The sequence below is a fragment of the Ruditapes philippinarum genome, unplaced genomic scaffold (genome assembly GCF_026571515.1).
Source record: "Ruditapes philippinarum isolate M1 unplaced genomic scaffold, ASM2657151v2 ctg6106_1_1_1_1, whole genome shotgun sequence".
NCBI classification, from domain to species: Eukaryota; Metazoa; Mollusca; class Bivalvia; order Venerida; family Veneridae; genus Ruditapes; species Ruditapes philippinarum.
Genome location: NW_026854198.1, coordinates 77,047 through 103,132, shown reverse-complemented (window position 1 = coordinate 103,132; position 26,086 = coordinate 77,047). Strand labels below are relative to the sequence as shown.

General features: G+C 31.3%; 2 protein-coding genes across 2 annotated transcripts; both read left to right on the top strand.

The window, feature by feature from the left end:
• Positions 1-5,196: 5,196 nt before the first annotated feature.
• Positions 5,197-8,693, top strand: LOC132739378 (putative nuclease HARBI1; the record flags this gene model as incomplete). Its single annotated transcript, XM_060727069.1, has 4 exons — positions 5,197-5,605; positions 8,038-8,139; positions 8,371-8,448; positions 8,587-8,693. Coding segments are annotated over 4 exons (696 nt in total), but the record flags the coding sequence as incomplete, so codon positions are not given.
• A 7,738-nt stretch (positions 8,694-16,431) lies between these two features.
• Positions 16,432-24,522, top strand: LOC132739376 (uncharacterized). The gene is made up of 4 exons (XM_060727067.1): positions 16,432-16,614; positions 20,733-21,166; positions 21,334-21,405; positions 24,162-24,522. Exons 2-4 carry the CDS (start codon positions 20,765-20,767, stop codon positions 24,489-24,491), a joined length of 804 nt encoding a protein of 267 aa, XP_060583050.1. The 5' UTR covers positions 16,432-16,614; positions 20,733-20,764; the 3' UTR covers positions 24,492-24,522.
• Positions 24,523-26,086: the final 1,564 nt, after the last annotated feature.

Genomic DNA, 26,086 nt, shown 5'->3' with positions numbered 1-26,086 from the left:
ATTTTAAGTGCTTTAAAACTTTTAACATTAGCTTTTCGACATGGCTTAAAAGAATTTTAACTACATGATTATGATTATGTGTCGAGACATTAAAAGCTTTGTGAAATCGAAGTAAATGCAATACGATGAACTTTGTAAGAAAATAATTCGACTTATCTTGATTTTTTTCTTTCAATGTTTCGGATGTACATGTAACCTGTTAGCGGACATTTAGTTCGTATATCAGTTTATACTGTAGACAATTATGGACTTGTTAAAATGCTACTTTAATTATATTGTTTAACTTGTAATGCATCCATAATTGGTTGACTTAAAATGACTATATTTGTAAACAAAGCTTTTGTACCACATGGTGTTTGAAAACAAATATCATCATTGGATCTAATTAATCAATTAAGCTTTCTCGAAAAGTCCATATCTAATCCATTGTAATTGATATAACACAGTACCATTAAAATGTCAAATGAATGATGGTGTGAATGAAAGATTATTGTTCATTGTTTTGACGGCTAGATACCGTGCAGTAGAGTTACGTAATATACTTAAAACTGGATAGTCATCTTCTCCTTTAGGCGCCATACATCCTTAATTGTCTACGTGCGTCGTAAAACGAAACAAAAAAAAACAAACAAACACAATAGTGATAACAAATGGAAAGCGACCGCTTTATCCGCCAATTAAATACATATACAAATAGGAATTGTTTTTGATTTATAAGATAATTATGATTTTATTAGTAGAACTTACAGACATATTATTTCACTCAGGTATATCAGAGTATACAACACGAGGTTTAACAATATACTGTATATTGTAGCTATAATAGAGTCCGATATAAAAAGCATAAAGTATAAAAAAAATAGTAGAACTATATGAGATTATTCATACTTTGTGATTTGGCAAAATAGAATTTTCATCTAATACAACGTACCCCCCGCGAAAAAAAAATAAACAAATATAAATAAAAAAGTTGAACTTGACAAAATAAAATAAAAAAATAAGTCAATACATTTAGCCATATTGGATATTCTAGAAAGTATGAATTATTTTTGAAGCAGACTTTTTCTGTATTATAAATTTGAAATTAATTCTTCAAATCAATGAATACGTATTTTCACTATTTGGCCATTATTAAAAGTTGTAATGAATATCAATCAAACCTGTAAAGAGTAATGAAGGAAACCTATACGGTTTCCGCTTTCCGCACAATACAATTCCCATATAACAAAACCCATATATGTGTAAACTGCATTCAATTTTACTTAATATATAGGAGCTATCAATGAAAATTTATCTCTATATTGCCGAAAGTATTAAAGTTCATGTTAAAAATGAATATTCCAGACATTATTGCTGTAATCTCTGCAATTTATTTCTATTTCTTGACTTTGCATTGCGAATACTTTCATTTTAGCATTTTAGGCGTCCAATTTTATTTATAAAAATGCAAATACTCGTCATGTAAATTTTCTATAATAATTGTTTTAATTATATGCTACATTAAATTTCACTTTTACTTGTGTTATTCAAAAAGTCCAGATAGTACATGTACACAGAATAGGAACAAAACCCAACAATATATGTAGATTAAACAATCACGAGACGTCTTTATTAAACATTTAAACTTTAGGAATAATAAGAATTGCTATATAACATCAATTATGTTGTTTCTCTCTTTTTCGTCAATGCAGTCATACACATTTACACCTTTCAAGAATATTAATTTATAGACACGTCTCTTTTCTTCAATTCAGAGATGCATTTCTTTTCTCAAAATGTTTATGTTTACATATCGGTTCTATATCTTTTATTACAATATTTTTTGTAAGTTTCACCTGGTGCCGGTTTATTTCAACTTTTTCGTTAAAAATTTGTCTGCGTAGGGCACTAATTTCTATAAGTATATCAAATGTTGATTAAAAACAATAGAAATGAATCATTTGGATATTCCTATAAAATGTTTCCTGAACAAAAAAGAATGCTGAAAATGGTCTTAGTGATTCAGAATGAACATTTATATGATGAATAATAATATTTTATTCTAGAACATTTTATTATCTGCTATACAAATATATGTTATATCGGATCATGCATCTCACACTTGCCAAAATAGTTATTTTATGGCATTGTTATTTTGTGGTTTGTTGCTTTGTCAAGAGTTACCATCGCCGTAATTATTTATCATATTACAGACCTTCAAATATAGACCATTTCACTATTCACCCAGGAAGCATCGAAAGACACGGAAAAATTAAACTTGACATTTGACAAGAAAACTTCTCTTATTTGTAGAAATGATGTGTATGACGTACACATACACATATTTAAAATGTCTTGAATTCATCCGGTACATACATAAATAAACGTAATAAGTTTTCAAAAAATGAAGCTTGAATTAGCTTGGTAAGACTGAATAACGTCCGTTTTGTGTTCATTTAAATGTTTAAAAAGTTGCATTATACAAAAGACGAGCCGACATTTATATCTACAAATACATAATTAGAGAATAGTATAGACATATTAAAACAGAATGAGTAGACATGACCACTAGGTGTGACATTAGTGAAGAAATGGAAATAAACATGCCAAAAACATAATAAAAAGTATATTAAATAAACAAGTTATTTACTTGAAAATACAAAATAAACGCAAGGGTAAAATAGTTATTTAAGAAGCACGTGGGATTTTTTGACAGAACTCTTTTGCTCGTAATAATGTAGCTACTTGTTAAAATCAAAACGGCTTAAATACAGTTAATAATAATTATAATGTAACTATGCCATTATTTTACATATACTGTACATGTCATTCGCTTTAATAATTTTTAATATATTCGGTTGTTTTATTATGCAAAATGCGTTAATTCGTTTCGCGTGCTTGATGTCTGGACGCCATTTCCGATACAGGGGGAGTTTGACGTAAGGTGTAAAATTTTTAATATATTATTTGTTTTTCATAAGTAAAATTATTGCCGACATGTTTTCCGTACGTTTTTTCTAAATTCTTTCTATTATATCTATAGATGTCGAATAGGAGGCACGTCCTCAATTTAACAGACGATGGTACTCCTTTTGTAAAAGGAATCGAAAAATGTTCACAAACTGAACGAACAGTTGTTTTATAATATATACTTGCATCTAAATTTACATAATACTTTTTAATTCCGTTTTTGCATAATATTCCGTTTTGTATATCCAATGTGGTCTATGATAGATTTTAAAATGTTTTGTTCATCATGAAACTCGGTTAGGCGCCTTGAAGAATTATACATATCGTTGCATATAAAGCGAGTTTAAACTTTAAATACAGGTTTGTTAAATCATTTAATTTAGAATATACCTTGATTGCAATTTGTAAACATTAAATTGATTACAATCAAATGTGATTCATTTTTATATAATCATTACTGACAGTTTCGTATCTTTATTCAATTGGACTTTTTATTTGTATAAACACTTAATATGGGATGTAAGAAATCAAATTCATCTTCTTATATAATAAACATTAAAGACGGTGATGGGGGAAAAATCTTCCAACATTTTGTTAATTCCAGTCTAGTCTACATATTAAATAATATATAACTAAATGTTCAAGCTTAAGTACGTATTGCAAATTTGTATCTTCCAAAAACACATTTGGTCAACATTCTTTGTCATTTTAGTTAGTAATTATGTTACATCAGTACTTTACAGTAGTTTTTATGAAACAAGTTTGTATCAATTAAATGTGTTGAAAAATAACATCATTTCGATTAGGAAATGTTATTTAGGAAATAGATATCAATTCTGAGTGCATTGTTGTAGAATAATGCACGGTTTGAGTTCAAATGCGTAGGAATATAATCACGAAGGCCGATAGGCCTGAGTGATTAATTACAAAGCATTTGAACGAGCATTATTATACAAAAATGCACGAAGAATTAATATCTATTTCCATTCTAACACGTCAAGAAAAAATATTATTATTATTATAAAGTTGGACTTTATGTTTGGTGGTTAAATTTGTTTTTGCCTCAGAGTATCCAATAGAAACGTTTTTAAAAGGCTGTTCCAGTGGGTTGAAAAAGGAAACTGTCGTTAAATCTACCGTGTGTAGAAACATTTTGAGAATAACGAATTTTGAAAACGTTGATAAAACTTGGTTTGTTTATTTTATTTCCGTCTATAATTTTCCAAGCGAAATACAAATTATTAAAAGTGAAATACATGTAAAACTTAACTCGTTTGCGACATTAAAATAGCGTACTTGATTTTAATTGTTTTGCACGTGCTGTTTTGCGCTACATTGTGACGTCACGTAAACAACACTTTAAACGTCTGTACAGCGTTAACGACTGAATTAAAGATATTGTTGTTCGGATTCATTTTCTTAGTTAGACCATTTTCTTTCATTCTAGATAGGTTTCACAACAAAATTCGACAAAAAATTGTTTTTTATTATCACATTTTTCAAACAAAATAGCGCCCTCAATGTGGAAATACTCGGGGAGATAATAAAAACGGCGAATGCATTGTTGTAGAATAATGCACGCTTCGGGCCTTCTTTTTTTATATAGAAAAATTTCCGACAGTGTTAGAATGTTTTATTATAACGTATTAATAAGAAGGACAAAAGAAGAAGAAACAAACTGTAGAAATAAAGTGAAACATTGCTTCTTTGTCGTCTTTCTATTTATATGTTATATTTAATTTTTAAGGACTCAAGTAAAAAGAATGAAAAATAAGATAATTTAATTATTTCGAAATTATAACTAAACAAGTTTGTAAGGGTTTATTAAGGACCAGCTTGGACAGTCATTTTAGTCATTAACGGCCATTCTAGATTTAAAAAAAGTTGAAAAAATTTGAAAGAGGTCGTTCCTATTATAACAATGCAAATAAAAAACTGATAATAGCCGACCTGCAGCGAATTGTATAAACAATTTAACCGCGCGGTTACCACACGGTTACGGTAACCAGCCGGTAACCTCGCGGTAAAAAAAACATCAAAAGCAGTTACCGCGCTATAACCGCGGTTAAATTTAACCCAGGTAAAGTAGCTCGGTAACTGCACGGTAACCAAAACCAACATGGCGGACATTTTACGCGTTTCACACCGACGACCCCGACAATTTCGACGAGTTGATCGACAATTGACTGACTTTACGGACGAGGAATTGCGGAAACGGTATAGGTTTTCTGCTGACAATATTGACAGACTAGTCAGACTTATTGGACCACTTTTGGAGCGACAGACCCGTCGGAATCAAGCCCTTACACCCGACAACAGATTTTGATTACCTTGAGGTTTCTTGCCACGAGTAATTTCATGCAGGTTATTGGTGACACCTTTGGTGTGGACATTGCTACAGTTTCCAGAGTTATCACAAAAGTGACTGACATACTTTTCGGACTGAAGGACCAGGTAATAAAGTTTCCAATGACCGACACTGACCGACGAAAAGTCATGAATGGGTTTTACGCAATACGCGGATTTCCCTCAGTGATTGGATGCATAGATGGAACTCACGTAAAACTGATATCCCCAGGACAACCAGATGAAGCAGCATATGTTAACAGGAAACATCAGCATAGTATAAATGTACAGGCAACTTGTGATCATAAAGGTACATACACATATACAGTAAACAACTTGATTTCCAATTCAGATTTTGTTGACTTATAATATCTACTGCAGTAAACAGTGTATAATAGACTAAGATAGTTCAAGATCTTTGTTTCTTTATAAATAAATCTTACCTGTACTTTTCTATAGTGAAGTCATTGTCATTTAAACTCATTTTCACTATTTCCTCACTTTACAAATTTTCTTAGACTCTCTACTGTAGACCTAAAGTTGACATGATACGATGATACTGTACACAAATTCCACAATGTCACTCCTGTATTTTCTATAATCTAGCCCAGTGGACTACACAGTACATTGAATTAAATCCATGCATTTGTTTAATTAAATCCATATTCAGTATAGTCTAAATTAAATTCTCAATCTAGAAGTCACAGCACAACTAGAAACCCTACTGTAACGACACATGTAAATTTATTTACTTTCACTTCCTCTTTTACCAGAATAATGATTTTTTTCCTGGTAAAGATGACATCACATATTTGATGACATCATAAAGTGTCAAAGGTAAAAGTATTGTATGGAAAGCAATTACTGTCATGTTCAGCACACACTCATTGGTTAGCGATGTAATAGTACTACAGTACAGTACTGCTGTACAATCAGCACTTGGTTTTCGCAAAACTTATTTTGCAACCTTTAAATGTTGTTTTTTTTTATATTAGACTCTACATATAAAGTACAGTACCCAGTATAGTACAGTATAGTTTTTAATGCGAGCAGTTCCCGTACAAAAATCGAAGTGACTTAAATATTATTTTTTATTACGCTCACTCACCAAAAAATTAAATGCTACACATCAAAATTAGGCTCGTCATACAAATTATGGAAATTCCATTATGTTCTAAACATAGAATAACCCTTAGTTATGAGGCCTCATATGGGGTACCCTAATTATCCATTATTTTGTAAGAAGAGAAGTAGTTCCCATACATGTAATATAACCCATTATAATTCTAATATGTTGTTATATCGGACCTATTTTTCATTTATAATTGTTGAAGAGACCATTTCCCAGAGTAATGTAGGTGTTATTCAGGATATAGGGCGTAGACTAAACGCTAGTATAGATCTATTACCCGGTACCATTCTCCTAACGCATTCACATGCATTGCATGATAAATTTACTCAGTAAAGCCATAAAATTATTAGAAATAATAAAAAAAGATCAAATCAGGTTTTCGTCACACTGCCTACTTATCTGTACACAGGTAGTTTACATGCAAAACCTTTTAACGGGTTTCATGTAAGTATTTTTTGCACATGTGCGCAAGGACGGAATCACTCAAAGTTAACACGGTCATGTTTGGACAACGCATAGGTGAAAGTGATTTAAAATGAAACTTTTTATACGTACTGCCGGATTGACACATTATATTTTGTCTCGTTTATGCATCTGATTATTTTGATATCAATTTTTGAAGAATGCGAGAAAAAAATCAAGCATTTAGACGAAAAAAACGGACCCGTACAACTTCTTTACGTAACTGCCTGCATGCCAGTAATAAATGTTTAAATACTTAATACTGAATTAAATTCATTTTCTTGTCAATATCGCTTGTCCAAACTGAATAGTAGATTTAAATCTGACTAAATAGAAAGGATATATCGTGGACTAACCAGTTAAGTAATAGAACTAACCAGTTAAGTAATAATACTAACCAGTTAAGTAATAGAAAGAGCACCGAAACACGAGGCTATCTAATTTGTACGAAGGGGCGTAGCCCCAGAGTATAAATCAGATTGCCGAGTGTTTTGGTGTTCTTTCTATTTTGTATCATAGTCAAACATAACAACACGTTCCCTATTGTCACACTATGAAACCCCTGGAAAAAGTAACAAATGAACGAGCATTTGAATATATTTCTTCCGCTTTCCCTTTCTCTGCTGTCACAATAAGTAAACCCTAGCAAAAATGAGCCAATCCACGGGCATTATCTGGAGTGCGGGTAACTGATACCTGCACTTCAGTTACCGCACTGTGCATGCATATATATACGATTTAACTCTGACACTATTTCAACAGAAAGGTCCCCAAACTATGATACAACTCTAATATGGTGTATTTACAGGACTTATAAAGGTAATAGTAATTAGTAAGAAATTACGATAAGTAATAAAATATCTAATGTAAATATATGTTCATATGCATTGTTTTCATTTGACAACTGACGTGTCTGTAAGAAACTAAGCTTTTATTCCCACGAGAAGATTACATCATGGTCACTTCAAGTTGAAAAAAGTAATAAACAGCTCGTGAGTGAAAGGTTTGAGAAAAGGCTGGTACATGTATTATCTATTCAATTATTATCTTTAAAGAAAATACATCTTATTGAAATTTGATAATGATATTAACGTTATTTCCATCATAATTGATTGATTCGAAATTTATTATAATTTATCATTTAACAGGGAAGTTTACAAGCCTAAATGCGTGCTGGCCAGGAAGTTGCCATGACAGCCACGTCTTCAGAATGTCAAGTATTGGCAGACACTTGCAAAGTCACAACCAAGGTACTTTTTATAATGTTGATAAATAATGAGTTATATGTTTATCAATGTATTTATTAATTAGAATGAAGCGATTTGGTAACGTTAAATATGTATTATATCTAAGGCAATAAAAATTATATTTCTAAAAAATAACTTATTAAATCGATTTACTACCAAATCATCGTTTTTCTCTATTCTGTAGTATAAACATCAACAGAGAGTATAGGATAACTTACAATTTATTAATTTCAGACCCACAAAATGGATACCTTTTAGGAGACAGTGGATACCCGTGCCGACCATTTCTTATCACACCCTTTTTACAGCCAAGTACGTACACATACACATTTAAAATATAAACTTAGTGGTAGCATATTGTTTTTAAAATTGTTGTTAAAATTCGATCTTTTCATAATTTCTGTTGACACTTTGAGACTGGTGATCAAGAACGAACCGTTCATTTTGTAGGAAACGAGAATGAAGAGCGATTTAACAAGGCACACATTTCGACACGCAATGTAGTAGAGAGAGTGTTCGGAGTTTGGAAGAGAACCTTTCAATATCTTACATGGTGAAGTATGTCATATTTAATTACACTTGTTTCCAGTTGTATTTCAAAAAGTTCATGTCCTTTATAATTCTCTTATTGAGAAAATTGTCAATGACAATTACATTTGTAATGACATGTACATGTCCTTCTGTTTTACATTACATAATGAACATTCAAACCGCGCGATAAATTTTATTTTTATTTGCCGTGTTGTACGTTCTTAAAGGTTTTGACGCTTACATTTAAAATAAAATTGACACATTCTTTCGATTATAGATACGCATGAAACCACATAGAGTCACTGCGAATTATTGTAGCCTGCGCTGTTCTGCACAATTTAAGATTACAGTGGGGTGAGCCTCAAGAGGGCAGTGACTCTGACCAGGACCAACCTCCAACAGAGATATTTCAGGGGACTATGGATGGCAAAGGAGTGAGGCAGCACATTGTTCAGACATATTTCTAGGATAAAATATAGTTAGTAAAGAACATGTTTTTAGGCAAATACAATCTATTTTTCGAATTTCAAGTTTAAACAAATTTTATACTCCAAAAAACAATATTTCATTTAAAACATCAAAAATTTTAACAAGTTCTGTCCTCAGAACAAAGCACCAAAGCATACATTAAATAGTTTCGTTTATATTAATCAATTTTATATTTCTCTATCAAAACATCAGCCAGCTGTGCAAATTTATTGTAACATTTCATTTGTGTCTCGGAGAGCTGGATCTGCCTCTCATAAAATGTCATCTGTAGATCCTTCAGTGTTCTGTAATACATGGTAATATATTACAGAAATTTTGGCGTACATAACATATTTATATAAATGATCAACATTATTTTTTGTCCAATCACATTGTAGTATTTTTCAAATTTCTGCTAAGTCTAACTTTGGTTAATGTGTACTAACTAAATAAAATTTATTTAATCTGCCGTCTAACCTGAGTCTAACAATTTTCAATAATGCATTATATTAGGGAGGAGTTAGAGGTGTGATTTGCACTCTGAATTATAAAATATCTAGGTTAGCAAAACAATGCCAACGTAAAAAACAATTGGGCGAGGTCAGGTGTTTCTAAATGTGAGGATACAATCAATTAATTTATTACATAGATTTTTTTTCAGCATGATAGTCTAACTGTAGATAAAGGTATAAATTCTGTGACATTTCAGTAAAAAATGTGCCTGATTATTTGTTGATAGGGCCATTTATTTAGCTTATCTAAATGTGATATGTTAGAAACTTAACAAGGTGTAGACATCTTGTAGAGCGAAAGGGCGGAGCTATCGGTGATTTAATGAAATGCCTTGTTTTTGGTTGAAAAAAATAATGTTGATCATTAAATAGGTTAATGTTTAATAATATGCATTAACACAAATAATTGGTCGCCTGCCTGCCAGCAGGCTTCGACCAATTATTTTTGTTAATACATATTATTAAACACTAACCTATATTTAAGTTAAAGTATTGTTCTTTTGCGACTTATTCTGCGCGTAAGATATCTTATTTCATCCTGCCAAACCGGTATTCTACCATATCATGCCATATCTTATCAAAACACTTCCTGTCATATTCCATCAAATTTTGTCATTCTATCATGTTACATCATATCATATCCTATCACAAAGCCATATAACGATTTGACAGATTATCTATCATTACATTTTGATCTCTCTAGTTTAAAAAGTTCTTAAAAAAGATCAAAAACATATTTCTTCCAGGCTTACAGATGATGAGAACCGGAGCTGGGTGTGACGGACGTATTTTTTTAAATTTTGTGAAATGAATTTTAAATATATTAAAAATATGTTTTAACCTTTTCTGGTGAGTTTTTGTTTTTATGCTGCCTCTTTTCATCCGACGTAACTGCAAATAAATTTTACAGCTTTATTAGATTAATAAAATTATTGTGAAATATCGTCATATTTTATCCCACTTTGAATGTAGGAGAGATAAATTTGATTAACTGACTAGACTGGGATTTTTCTTCCATTTTTTAAACGGTTAACCCGTAATAAAACAACACACAAAACTGAAAATTAGAACAAAAGTTATGACGTTCCAGCTTTACTGGTGAAGGAAGACGACAAGTGTTCCTTCATGCATTATTTAACGCACGGGTGCGACTACTTGAGTATTAAACCGACCTTCCATGAATCTCAAAATTTATAAAATCAAACTAAGATCCACAAGCTTTAGTATGGTAGCAGATAGATGTAATTGTATATGATATACTGTACATCTAAGCTTTATTGAATTTGGTAGATGTGATAATAAAGATTTATAAGGAAAACAAAATTAAAAAATAATCACATGAAGCAGTTTGGCTTGGAGCATTTGTTGCAGACCCCTCTGGATAACTTGCTCTTTGCTGTGTGAAAGTTTCGTCTGCTGTCACCGACATGGATGGCATGTTCATGTTATCTTGAACATCTGCAATATTTCATTTGTAAAAGTCATGCAAAAAGAAACATTTTTGAATATTGAATATTTTTATGAAAAATATAATATCTGAGTATGGGTCATGAAAATTGATTTATATGGATTAAGAAGACTATTCACAACTTAAATGTCATATCTCATAATATGTATAATACACCTTCCTACAAAAGTACAAATATTACAGAATTTTACAAGAAAAATAAATCATATATGTCTACAGTAATATTGGAAATTGTCGTAGTTGGGGCTAGTTCTTCATTTAAAGACGGATGTAGCCTTCCATAGCTCACCGAAACAGGTCAACGGGTGAGTTTATTTGTGAATAGAGTTAGGTAAGGCAGGAATGTGTTAAATCGTTTAAATGGTTGGTGCACACGTTTACTGTGTTTAATAATTGAATAATATCTGTAAAATCTATTTGTTTATTTAATTCTTATAGCATATGCAAGTTCAAAAATGTTGAAAATGAAATAAATTAATTACTTTACTGTATTACACATTTGTAAAAACCACCCACTAAGATAAAGTGTTCTATTCTGTGAATAGTGTGTTTACCGGTAAAATTTTAAAAACAATATGCATGTGTTAACATATTGGAATGTAATATCGACATTTATTCATTAAGTGACTTGAATGAAATGAACGTGATTGAGGATAATAAGTGCATAATTTAGGAAATGGATAGTGAAATTTATTTCGGAGCTTATTAAATTATGAAAAGGAAATCAGAAGATCCAGACACCTTTTGTTAACGTCTCAAGCGGACACAAGATAAGAAGGTCACTGCTAAGAAGATTGTCATCAACAACGTCATTAAATCATCAAAGCCTGAGAAAAACACACATTTCATAAGATGGAAATGCTATACATGCATATGAGTCACTTTGGAGTGTTTTAATATAATTTATAGACCTTTAGGTCAAGAAAATGAAATTAAAATTGAAATTTGTATATTAAACGATATTAAACTATTTGTCAGTAAATTTACTGTAAAATAAATTAGACCTGACAGTTTTCTTAATGAAAAACTATGTCAGTCAGGATTGACGAGTTAATTCATGTATGTACCCTTTGATATTTACTGTGATACTAAAAGTTTTTTTTATAATTATTTTACACATAGATCTATTTACCTTTGTTTGTGCTGACGGTGTCGGCATCAGAACAGACACCATGGAATGATGCCGAGGTCTTGAAAAGGCTTGCCACAGACTGAGATTGCTGCGACATCTCAGGTCTTGCCGGTCCACCTCCCGTTTTCCTCATACTGCACTTCTCTGCAGAAACTTCACTCTTAGCGTTCTTAACCTGATTGTGAACAAAACATATTTTTCATATGTGACGTGAAATACATATTGTTTGTATATCTATTACCTATAATCATGATATCTATATAAATAGGTAGATCTCTACATATCATTGTCACCATATTGAATGATTTAGACAAATAAATCAACAAGATAGCTTTTAAAACCTTTGAATATTTTAAAACAAATTGATTAAAAAATACATCACAACCGTTGCTTATATGTGATAAACGGAAAACTTGAAAACAAACCATATTCCTCCACTTTTCTTTAACTTGTTTGCTCGTTCGGGGGCGTTCCCGCAAGCATTCACCTCCTCCGTAAGCCTGTCCCAGACCTTAGACACCTTTTGGGAAGCCCCAGGCCCTCCCTGAGCATGACTCGCTTTTAACGAATGTAAATTGATCTTCATAAATTCTGTTATCACATCCGTTTCACGGAGATTGAACATTCTTGCTCTATTTACTTTTGTGGTGGACGCCATTTTGTTTGTAAATATTACCGTCTGACATTTGTTCGGGAAAATTACGTCACGTCGCGGTGCATCATAGGTAATATTACCACGGTTAAACTTTCGGTTTTGCGTGGTTAGGTAACTGCGTGGTTAATTTGTTTATACAATTCGAAAAACCGTGTGGTAACCTAACCACGATATATACCACGGTAATTAACTTACCGCGGTATATTTTAACCATCGTTTATACAATTGGCTGCTGGTTTATGAGAGATAATAAATACTTGAACATTTCAAAGTTCATTGTACCGTTTTGACTCGAGCTGTATCAATTGTTAAATATTAAAAGCATTGGAATCACTTATAACCAAGGATCTGAAGATATAGCAAATACATAAGCCATAAAAAGCTGTGATTTGATGACGTATAAGGAAATTTCTGTCACAAAAAATATGTTATATCATTAGTGTGTATATGGTTTATTGTAATGGCTGTTATATAACCCATACTTAACGCACATAATGTAGCCTAAAATTATGCTAAAATAGTACGTTATTTGATAAGAATTGAATATATACATATATCATAAACTATTTCCGATTCTTTTAAATATTTAATGACCATCTGACAGATGGCATCAACAAAAGGACAAAAGGCGGAATATTCCTTCGTCAGTAGGCCATCAAATGATATTTTAACACTATATATCTTACCAACGGTGTTAAATGAGAACAAGGGAAATATTACATATTCAGGTCAATGTTTAGAAAAAATAACTTGATATGTTGTCCAATTGTTTAGTTTCATTTAGTGTGAAATAAAGTTGTTTCCAGAACTTTGAGTTAAAAACTAAGATATTTGACCAACACATGATAAAGAGCGACAACCAGTTTAGAATATAATATAATCATTGGGGTCCATTTGTGTGCAAATAAAGTACATGGGTACATATTAAATCAATGTAGAGCTACTTATTTGAATTAAGCAATAATTTGGACAGACATGTAAATCATGGTACGTTTTCGGGAATTTTCATATAATAGAATTATAGGCAAAATTAAAACTGTTGAATAGATTTTTTTTTAAACTTTGCATGTCGTTAGATTATGATTTTTATGTATTTATTATACTTTAGTATTGGTGATGTAAGAGCTTCACAATTCGAAAATATGAAATTGATTTATTTTCTATTTTTAGAACTATTTTTGATTTTTATTGGCGGCCATCTTTCATTTCTCAAAACGTACTATGATTGTTTTTATGTCAACCCATAAAACACTCATTTGTAAATATGTCATATGTTTTCATGACCATTTATAAAAAGTTATGTAATAAAAAATGTAATAATAAATATAATATTCCTCATTTCTTACTGTTCCAACTGGATATGAAAATCTTACATCAACACTATACTTAAATAAATAGAAATAGTTTTTCTAAGGATTAATCATGAAAGGACATCACACAGGGTTAATGTAGTCGAAGGTGCAAATACAGATAAATGTTTTTATTTTATATAAGATATTAATTGTAAACTGGCTTAGAAGGATCAACGTAAAAATCGCACAAATTTAAATTGCTTTTTTCGTAACTTTAATTATGAGTTATTTTTAGATGCATTGACTGAAAATCAAGTTCTTTGTTTATCTATTGTACATTGATTATTTTATAAATGTAGCACTTTAATGACATAACCCAATATGTTTAATATAACCATATAAGATATCTTTAAACTAAAAGTAAAATATTCTGCTTGTTTGTTTGTCTGTATGTTTGTTATAAGTGGATCAAAACAGGGTTTCGTTCAAAAAAAAGAAAAGAAAAGAAAAATAAAAAGAAAAACAAAAAAAGATTATTAAATAATTTGTTTTCGATTTTAGGAAGATATTTCAGGTTTTTGTCCTACACTTATCAATTAAATCAGCAAACTTCACAATTGTTTAGTGCAAAGATTTCCGATCACGACTTGTATTGTCAATGAGACAGTGATGAATGCAAATTACCCGACACATCATTGGTGCCAGGTGATCAAGTATATATTTAGTTATAAAAAGAGTCAATTATTGTCCTTTAATCGTCAAACGATTTCAATATCCAAAATGATAACAATTTTGAATGTTTTTTTATGACCTGTATAATTTATAGCTTTGTTAACATCCGTTCAATACTTTTACAACGCAATAAACTGACATTTTACAGTTTAATATGGTAGAACTTGAAATACAAGATTTTGAATAGTTGCCTTGCGTTTCGATAAATTGGGCTTATACAAGTATTTTATTATGCGGCAGGTGTTTTGATGATATATCTCGTCGTATATATTTGTCTCACTTCACTATACACGTAGAATGAAAGTCCTGCATGGCACACAGTTAAATACATTATTTCTATTTCCATAAAATAGAGAAATACAGATTCCATAAAGAAAGCCCAACACGACAAAATTGAAAATGTTGCAGGCTCGGTTTGATTGAGCCTGTTCATGGAAAGTGCCAGTTCCGTCCACGCCCCCTAGCACCGGCTTAAGCAGAATTCAACATTTAACACGAAAATGGTGAAATTTTGAATTTAGAACATCCGCAGATGTGTTCATACGGCGGTTATCATGGAATCTTCAATGTGACACCGAAGTGCCATTCCATGAAAAGCGGCGTATGGTCCCCAAGTAAAAGAATGCGTGTGCCCTAAACGAGAAAACAATGGGCGGAACTAAATAAAATGGAATTTTGAAAGGGGATCTGAGGTTATGAAGCCTGCATATCACAGATATGACGTCAAAAGACAAATTTAAAAAGCAGGCAACATTTCCTAAGGGTGATTATACAGTAGTCAAGTAAGAATACTGGAACCACCCAAGTTGAAAAAGGCCAAATACATGTACAAAAAAACTTAAAGTACCAAATAACATGTATACACAACAATAATGTCGTGCTGAACGATCTTCAAGGATCGAAAATATAATATCATTGATTAAATGTACGGGGAGACTTTTTACAGCCGCCACACGCGAAAATAACACGGATGTGACAATGAAATAGAGAAATACAGAATCCCTAAAGAAAGAACAACACGACAAAATTGAAAATGTTGCAGGCTCGGTTTGATTGAGCCTGTTCATGGACGGTAATGGAAAGTGCAAGTGCCGTCCACGCCCGCTAGCACCGGCTTAAGCAGAATTCAACATTTAACACGAAAATGGTGAAATTTAAGTCTCAAGAAAAGCAAACCCCTGAAAGTACGATGACTTTCAAAAAAAAAAAACTCTGAAAACACAAACAAGATATGTGAGGACTTGAACAAGGAATTATAAATCCTTTCATTATTAATGTATTTTAATTAAATACTATTCATAATATAAATGTATTGATATGACACAAAATCATAAAGTTTCGATGAAATTTTCCTTACTTAAAAATAAATATAAAACACCAAACTTGTCATTAATTGGGTATTTTTTCGCACAAAGAAATCAATGTACCGGTATAATGTTTTAAACTTGTTTAAATTCAACTTTTGATAAATCAACACGACGGGAAAGGGTCATTAAACAAGTGTGTTCATGCAAGGTCATATATAACGTCAATGTCGTAATGATCCACTGAAGTGTTTACTTCGACTAAGTGAGTTTACAAAGGAGGATTGAAAGAGTTTATTGTTTCATAAAAATGAAAATTGTACAATGGGAGAAATCGGTCTACAAAAAATGTTTAAAGAAGTATACTGAAGGTATTTAAATCAGGTAGGACATTATAGTAATATTTATAATAATTTATAATTATAAAGACTTAGTGCTTTTTGGAAACGTTAAAACGATTTTTGTTAAAATATTTTAATCTTAATATCTTTACAATTTATTAATTCACCAAAGAAAACTTCGGGAAAAAAAGAACCGTCGAAAGAATTTAAACATGTCGTTCGATGATAATTAATGTAATTAAGATTATTTTGTAATAAAACGCTTGTCAGAGTTCAGAAAATCTATTTCTCTAACAAAAATATATGTATTTTGCTAAAATTACGGAATAAAAGAAGATAATAAACAAATGTTTTTAATACCTTATAGCTAACCTAAAAACGTTAACTTGTATTGATGATAAAAAATATCTTGTGTTAAAGATAAAAAGAATGAAACAATCAAACACCAAATCGGACTATCATTTTATTTTTATTTTTTTATTTCCGTGGCAACTAGTTAGTTTTACTCTCTTTTCAGTGGCCGAGTGATTATAAAAAGTAATTTACGCATTTTACTTCTGGAAATTTTGCTGTTGTTTTTATTATTAATTTTAAGTTAAAAAAAAATAAAACAAGCCCTAAGAGAAAGCTAACATAGTAAGAAAAACACTGTATACAAAGGTCATTGTCTTAGACCAGGTTAAAAGCTATCTGCAAAATTAATTTCTTCAAATTTCTTTTCAGCAAGGTTCTTAAAGATTTAATTTTTAAAACCATATTTAAAAATTACTCTAAAGAATTTAAATATACAATGGAGGGATTTCAGAGAAAGTTCCTAATTACAAACAAATTTTAGAAGAGTATTTTAATAAAAGACTGTATTTGTAGGTGAACTTTAATAAAAAAAACGTATATTTAAATTTGATCTTGTTTTTAAAGTCAAACATTTACAAATGAGGGAACTTTTTTTCATCAAATTAGTACTAACTTTTAATCTATTGTCAAAAACCGTGGTTTTCAAATGTATAAGATATGCTATGGATAAATATTTAAACAAAGCGCAATAACACTTAAAGGGATATTCAGGCAAAATAATGACAAAAATATTAAAATGATCTTATGTACTCAAATCACTCTAAAATGGCTTTTCTTAAAGTTTCAGCATGAATTTCTGTTTAAATTCTATATATTTTGGGTTTTAAGCGTAAATATATGTATATATGTTGAACAAAATTTAGACGCCAATAGAATCACCGAATAGTTTTAAAACAAGTCAGGTGACTTGAACAAACCCTTGAAGTGACAATAGCAGATATTGTAGATATTATATGATTTAAACAAGTCTAAATCATTCACTTGACATGTTCTTTAACGTTTACAGAGTTCACTGTGACAACAATTGTGAAATCCTAGCGCTCTAACCTGACCCACGCGGGTCAAGTTAGGAAACCACTATTTTATTCTTTATATGGAGAAAAGTTTTGTTCCTTTGACTGTCGAAAATATTCCTTTTGAGGGCATTTACATAATAATGAATGAAGAATTCAAAACTAAGAAATGAAAATTTTGCCTGTGTCTCCCTTAAAAAACAACAAAAAAACATATAAAAATATAAATAAACAAACAAAAATCTCGGCAGAACGTGCAAGGGCTGTTGATGACTCATTACATTGTAGTATCATTCTGTTACTGTGTGGTTAAAATACCTTGAGAAATGTTGAAAGGTATGCAAATAGAAAAAAAAACTGCAAATAGTAATACCTCGGAAGCATTCAATCAGCACAACAACATGAAAATTGCAGACTTGGATTGATTGAGAAAAGCCGCGCACCGACAAGCACCAAAATAAAAATTAGATTTTCGTTTAAACATCGGTAATGAAAGAGAATAACATTATAACAAAAATTATGAATACATCTTTTAAATTAATAAGATTGGATGCTCTCTGTATTGTTAGTTAGAATTATCATAAATTATTAGGGGACTTTTCATACACACAGAATCTAGACTAAATAGGGTTTTCATTTCATTTCAGCAAGCACATATATGGTTTAGGCTCTACAACTGCATATCTTTTGATTATGTTACTCAATGTATAGAACTGTTCAAATGAAACGCTTGGTCGGTTTGTAGGCTTCAAACTGTTTTGATCATTTAAAACCGAACGAAAATTATATTTATGAATATCAACAAGGAGTGCACAAAATATTCGGACGACTGTTGAAGCAAATTAGTTTACGAATAAGCACACATTTTTTCTATTTACAGAATGGTATAGTTACAAACATTGCTGTTAGGATTTGGTTTGAATTTGAAATTGCTTTAAGGAAGCTACCGTATCAGGAACTTATTCAATACTTGAAGTAGTATTTTAAGCAGAAATACATGTATAATAATATGACGGTCCTTGTATAATATCTTTAATCGCAATTTTGGCACAAAATGCCTTTTTAATGTTTTTTACATTTCAGGCAAAATTAAATAGTTCATTTTTTATATTTATTCAATCCTTAAGTGCTTAAAAAGCTTTAGAGTTTGAAACATTGATATTTTGGACACTTTTTTTTTACTATTTTTAAATTTATTTTGCTTTAAACTACTTCTCTCTATCGTTTCATCTATAAATATTGTAAATACATTTTTCGCCTAAACCTATTATGTTACATGTTCATTGTTTTCTATGTGAATTGATTTAATCAACATTTGGAAACTTTTAACATACATTGTATTTTATTTTAATCAATCAGAAGAAAAAAAATCTTGTTTTACAAAAACGTTTCAAAAATCGATTTCATTAATTTTAAGATTACGCTCCTGGCTTTTGTCGTTATATGTCTTTTATAAAAAGATAACATTGCAAATGACAGTTTTAAGGTCAAAATAGATTAAGTGAAGAATTTTATCTGCAATATTAAATTTCGTAGTGTATGGGATACGTATATATTGACATTTTGTCTTATTTTATATAACTGTGTTGCCTGAAAGGCCATGTTCAAATTGTGATTTATTTATTTCCTGTCGATACCCGAAACAGTTTTTTTATTATACCACTTGTAAACTAATAAATAGCTTAGATATTGTGTTCAAGTTTTCAGTGATATGACTCGATTCAAGGGTATAAAGTTAAGTAAACAGAACATTATCCTGCTATTTTACGTTTGATTTTATCCATTGAGCAATGAGATCGTGCATGCGCCATTTGTTTTAAAGGTAAATTACCACCATACTTCTTTTAATATACAAGCATTTCGGGCTTTTTTCATTTAAATCAAAACATTTATTGTTGCAGCAAATATTGCTTTGTACGGCTTTAAATTAAAAAGTAAGAATTATAGCGTATCAGTTAGTTATTTACGATAATCATATAATTTAATTGCACATTGAAGTTTATAACAATAAACTCACAGTGGCGTTCGGGCTTTGAATACGAATCCCATGTCCGCTGTTCGAATCTCATTTTGGACATCGGTTACTTTCATGATAGGAAGCTATTCACAAAGCTTTAAGAACGTCAGTCATTCTACTCAGATGTTTGCTCGTAACTTAAATACATGACGAATGGTCGCATGTGATCTTCTTTAGCATTTGGTATGACTTTATGACATGTTTGGACTAGACATATTGCTACGAGATTTATGTTCAATTTCGTTGTATCAACATACATTATTGTGTCTGCTTCTTTGACTGAAGACCATAACCTCAACCACACATATTTATATTCTAAGGGTACTTTTTCTTCGAATGAATACGCTAAAAGTTAAACAAAGGAGACATGCTCCATCGATGATATAATAATGATACTCTACAGCATCAATTTTAACCGGACATCGTACACTAGTGCATTACGACTTAGTAGAGGATAAGTAAACATGCCTAGAATAAAGTAACACAACAAATGTTTATAACAAACACACACAAAAATGATTGGGAAGATAAAACCCTAGCGTCACAATTAAGTTTATTTACATAATGTGATCCAGCAGTTGTTGATGCAGAGCAAATGAAATTCAAAACATATTTTCGTAGCCTTACAAAATCTCTAGCTATTAGGGCGTAATTCAATTGATACTAGCATCGTTTTGTTCTAAAGTATATTATCTGTTGTATGTAGCATATCTAAAATAAACGTATGTACTTTTTTCATTGTTATCGTAAGGATTAATGTTTTGTTCATATTTAAAGGTTTGACGTCATCAAAGATCAAAGAGTTGGTTATGGCTGCTACGCAACCGGGTACATCGGCCGTGACCAATCGTGTCTACCTTGCCCGTTTGCAAATGCTCACCATAGACGGTGGACTTTTAGTTCTTAGAAATTATGCAGATCAGATATTATCAGCCCAGTCCGTTTCTCTCAGTGCATGTGTTGCTCAAGAAAAACCTACTATTACACGTTTGAAAGGACGTAATATTATTACTCAGGTACAATACGATGTGCTGCATCCATCGGGTGGTAGTGTAGCCATGTCGGATTTGGACATTACGCTTATAGTTTGTCTTCTGAGAAACCTAAAGTGTTTCGGTTTAAATCCAAACTTCAACTGGAACTCTTCACCAGGACAAAGTGATTTTTCTATCGAAGCAGATATTTATAGGCTGAAGAGCTACCGGAATGAAGTGAGTTTTTTTAAAGTTAACATTAAAGTATCTTAAATTTATATTAACTTTTCAATAAACTCAAAAATATAATTTGTTAATAATGAATTACAGTTATTATACATGCATTTTTACTTTGTCCAAGAGCTTTAAATATTGAAAGCATATGTTTGTTACCACATTTTCAGATCAGTCATATATCGACAACGACAGGAATTCAACAAAGCAGCTTCAAAAACATGTGGATGGAAATAGAACAGGTACTTAATTAAATGTTCTTTTATCAACTTTATATGCCAAAGTAATTCGGGTTGCTCATCCAGGATACCTTTTTATATGCTAATATAAGTCCGCCATTTTAAAAAATCGATGTAACGAATCGCTTTTTGAGCCGCCTTGGGTGAAGATTGCAGACTCGGTTTGATTGAGTCTTTACATGAGGAAAAATGAATAAATGCAACATCCTTCACGCTCATTAGCACCGGCTTGAGCGGAACTCAATTTTAAACACTTAATAGTGCTGGCATCAATGATCCCGAAGGACCAGAAAAAAATATAAGAACACGGAAGCGAAGTACGGGGCAACGTTTTACAGCTGCCAGAATGCACTTGACACCTGCTGTTGGACGTAATGAAAAAGAGAAAGGACACTTTTTACAATGATTTCTTGCATTTTGTACTGCTGCATAACGTGTTCAACCATTTTGTGTTTTATATTAATAATTACTTTGACTGTGACAGATCAAGAAATGTGGAAACAAAGTGATCCTCGGAAGCATTAATCACAACAAAATTACATGAAAACTGCAGACTCGGTTTGTTTGAGTCTATACATAAGGGTTAGTGAAAAGTGCAACATCCCTCACGCCGCCTAGCACCGGCTTGAGCGGTACTTAATTCTCAAAACTTAATAGTGCTGGCGTTAATCTTCCCGAATGACCAGTAAAAATAAAACAATATTAAAGTGAAGTACGAGGCAACTTTTTTTACAGCTGCCACACAGCACTTAACACCTGCTTTTTTGAAGTATAAAAATCTGGGAACCCTCGGAAGCATTAATCACAACAAAATTACATGAAAATTGCAGACTTGGTTTGATTGAGTCTGTACATAAGGGATAATGAAAAGTGCAACATCCCTCACGCCTCATAGCACCGGCTAGAGCGGTACACTAGTACTTCAAAATATGATAAACAAGATTAACATAGAAAGGCAGCGTTCAATGAATGCAACCCCCACACGATCCATAAGACTGGACTCATGGGGGGGGACACCAACATTGAACGCCGAACAATCCCTTGAGGATGACAATGTAACAACATCGACTGCATGTACGTGGAGACTTTTTACACGGCACAAACAACACGGTTATGAGCATAAAATATGATAAACAAAATCAAAAAGGAAAGGCCGCGTTCAATGAACGCAACCCCTACACAAAGCCACACTAGTGAGCATACAAGTTTGAACCCGTTTACTTTTAACCGTTTTACCAATGACAATAAAAATAAAAACGAACAGAGGTAAACATTTAATTATTTTAACCCCAATTTATGAGAGATAACTTTTTATCGGCCAACCCAAAAACAGTACTGTTTATTGGCTTTTATATTTTCAGCCGGAATGACACTTGAGGAAATCTTACACTGCCAGTTACAGACGAACTTAAGCATCGAGGTTTTTAAGTAAATCTGCCGATTAACTAAACAGACCCGAACAGATATTCCGTCTGTTAGGACAGGTTGTAGAATCTTTCTTACATATTAAGAATTTATTTTGGAACAAAATAAAATGGTATCTCTACTCATTTTTTATTACGTTTAAATAATTTCACGTTCTAAAAGATGTCATCTTAAGAAGCAATTCGATTCGTTTTAAGCGCGCGTGCATGATCATTTGAAAGCAGACTTGTTTTCCAATGGGTGCACAGAATAAGTTTTTACACCTTGTAAAACGGTAAAATCAAAGATTAAAAGAAAAAATTAAATACTATAATCAGTTCTTTTAACCTTTTAAGCGTTTGATTTAAATATGAATTGATAGTTAATAGTTAGCAAATAAGCACCGCAGACAATATTTTTATTAGTGAACATGTTTTCCTCGGGATAATTTATTCATACATATTAAGATTTCAGTTGATAAAATAAAATGGTGCTAACTCTTTATAAAACGGTTTTAAATGCCGATTTTTAGTTAACAAGAATGCTTCTGAAAGACATTGTGACGCCCCTTTTTAAGCTTGTGTTTTTGTGTTTTACGCCATGTGTAAAACACATAAAAGATCACTCCAATTCATACTAATCATAAAAAAGAAAATGAAACAAATAATTTATCAAACTAAACCAGATTTTCAACATCTATCAACGAGGTAAGTGATTTATCAAAAAGGCCGAAATATGTTAGATTTACCTTTCTGGTCAATCGCATAGTTTAGAAAATGTAAAATTGCGTCCTGAATCGAAATAATTTGAAAATAATTCATAAAAACTAGTTTTGAAGTCTTTACACTTTTCCTTTTAAAACAAGAATTGTTTCAGTATTGAATTTATAATTTGTTTTGTTCATCTGGAGGAACTTAAGTCGTACGTCAAAGGTTAATCCAACTGATAAGCTTTCTAATAACAAGTAATTAAATACTTCTCTGCAGGTGACCAACTTCTTACCGCACGTCTAATTCAGCAATGAGAGACAAACGACCATTAGTCTAAGACAGAAGTCCGATATCTCTTCTCGCTTAACAGCGATACAATTGCTCCTAAAATAAGAAAGTGAAAAGATCTTATTTATACAATACTTATTGATACAATATTGAATTTAAGGTACCGAATTTCTTGTTGAATAATAAAACATTCCTGAAAGATTATGCCATTTCCTGGTAAAATGTGTAAGATGTCTTGAATCGTTTTATTATGGTGACGGCGAAAATGGCATCGGTATATAGTCACCCAGACATTATACCGTTAGTTGCTGCTTAAAAATGATTTTACAGGTTTTAATCAGTTTGAATATATTGTAGTTACTTCTGAGACTTAACTCGTCCTCGGTGTCTCCACTAACAGACCTTCAACACACGATTTCTGACTTTAATTCATGCCATCTTGATCCGAAAGCAGAACGGAGGATCAAATATGAAATGGAGAAATGGAGAAGACTGGAAAAGGCCGTAGAAATAGATTTAAAGCTTCTGAAGGAAAGCTATAAAGCCATTAAACAAACGCAAACTAAGAGACATTTTGAGGCACGAAAGCGTACGGTGAAAATAAATAAAGATATACGGATAAACAGGGACAAAATAGCTAAAATAGAAGAACGTTTACAACCACTTAACAATGGTAAGACTATTTAGAATATACATTAATAATTACAGAGACATGAGATTTAAAATAATATCCTCTCAAGTGATCCATCCATTCCCTTCAAATTAAATAGAAGTTTTCAATTTTTTAAGTTTTCATTAAATTTTTTTGCAAGATAAATTTGGGGCTTAAAACGAGCAAAGTAACCCGTATCAGCGACGCAAACAGGGTAAAAATCTTCAAACAATTAAAGTAACAATTTTTTTATTCTTTTTAGTATTACAGGTATTGATAACATGGGTCACCAAACCAATGTCGTTAAATATTGCCAAGTTATAAGTGTTTCTATGATAATTTCAATGGATGCTTTGTACCGACAATTTTTCCGCGTATTTATTGAACAGCCCTCGTAATTAATATTATATGACAAACAGAATTGTTTTGCACCACACCAAAGTGTTATGTCAATTGTGGGGTTTAAGTGTTAAGCTGTATTTCTCCAGTTTCAAGTAAATCAATCTTAGGAAATCAATCGTTTTAAGATCTTTTGTTAAAAATAACACATTACAGATTAAGTAAAATGTTACATGTTACTGGCAATGATTTACTGATTTTACAGTATCTATCAACATTTTCGACTTCGCGACTTTCTTTGCATATTATGAAATTTATTTGGTTATTTACGTGAATTTAAAAGTGACAATTGCAATGTTAAACTACCTTCTTTTTATAAAAAAATACAACAAACAAACAACACTCTTGAATACATTTTCAAAAATTTAATAAAGATCAGCATCGATTTAGAGCATGCCGCTGCCATTTTTTTTATCAAAGAATAGACAGAAAATCGTTTTGGTCCCGTTAAATTCCCTTTTATTTTTAAAATTTTAAAAAGTTTTTATTTAAACCTTATAGTTTTTTAGAAACAAAAGAGTACGCCAAATTTAAAAAATATAAAATTATTTTATTGCCTTTGCGTATATAGCGAGTAACGCTGAAGGAAGACAATATAAGGTCAATAACAACACTTTTATGAAGCTAGTAGACCAAAATTAATTGCGGCGAACTTTTTAAAACTCAAATGAAGGAAAGCACAAACATCAATAATTTCCTTAACTTTGCATGAAAAAAGAAAAACAAGATTAAAAAACCCGGGGTATCCCTTTTACTTTTTGTTCATTTTTTTTTTCTCATCTTGTGTCATTATCAAGAGTATTAAAATGTGACAAGCAATATCTCACTTGAACCAATATTTAGGCTTATTATTTAATTACCCGATCCACGGTTTATACTTTTCTAGCATTTCATGCGATATATTTTATCTTATACTGCTACAAGTAAAATGTTAAAACTTTTCTTCGAGTTATGAATTTTACAAAAAAAATAAAATAGATAAAATAGAGAAAAACAGAAGCAAGTTAATCGTGAAACAAGACAATAAGTTTGGTTAATGGCTTAATGCAATTGAGACCCCTTATTCATCCATATTTTATTGATTAATTTTTATATATCTCGAATATTGAGCCCAGAAAGGCTCCAACTCGTGTAATGTAAAATCAGAAATAACTCTTTATTGTTTAAGCGTTTCGTTAAAAATGATCCTTTCTATTTCTTGTTAAATTTTATAAGGCAAATGTTTTAAAAA

What these genes read in the sequence shown, in the direction of transcription:
- LOC132739376 (XM_060727067.1), top strand. Translation starts at nt 20,765, where the DNA reads ATGGCTGCTACGCAACCGGGTACATCGGCCGTGACCAATCGTGTCTAC. An exon ending in TGAAGAGCTACCGGAATGAA is followed by an intron (nt 21,167 to 21,333) that starts GTGAGTTTTTTT and finishes CCACATTTTCAG; the next exon opens with ATCAGTCATATATCGACAAC. An exon ending in TGTGGATGGAAATAGAACAG is followed by an intron (nt 21,406 to 24,161) that starts GTACTTAATTAA and finishes AATATATTGTAG; the next exon opens with TTACTTCTGAGACTTAACTC.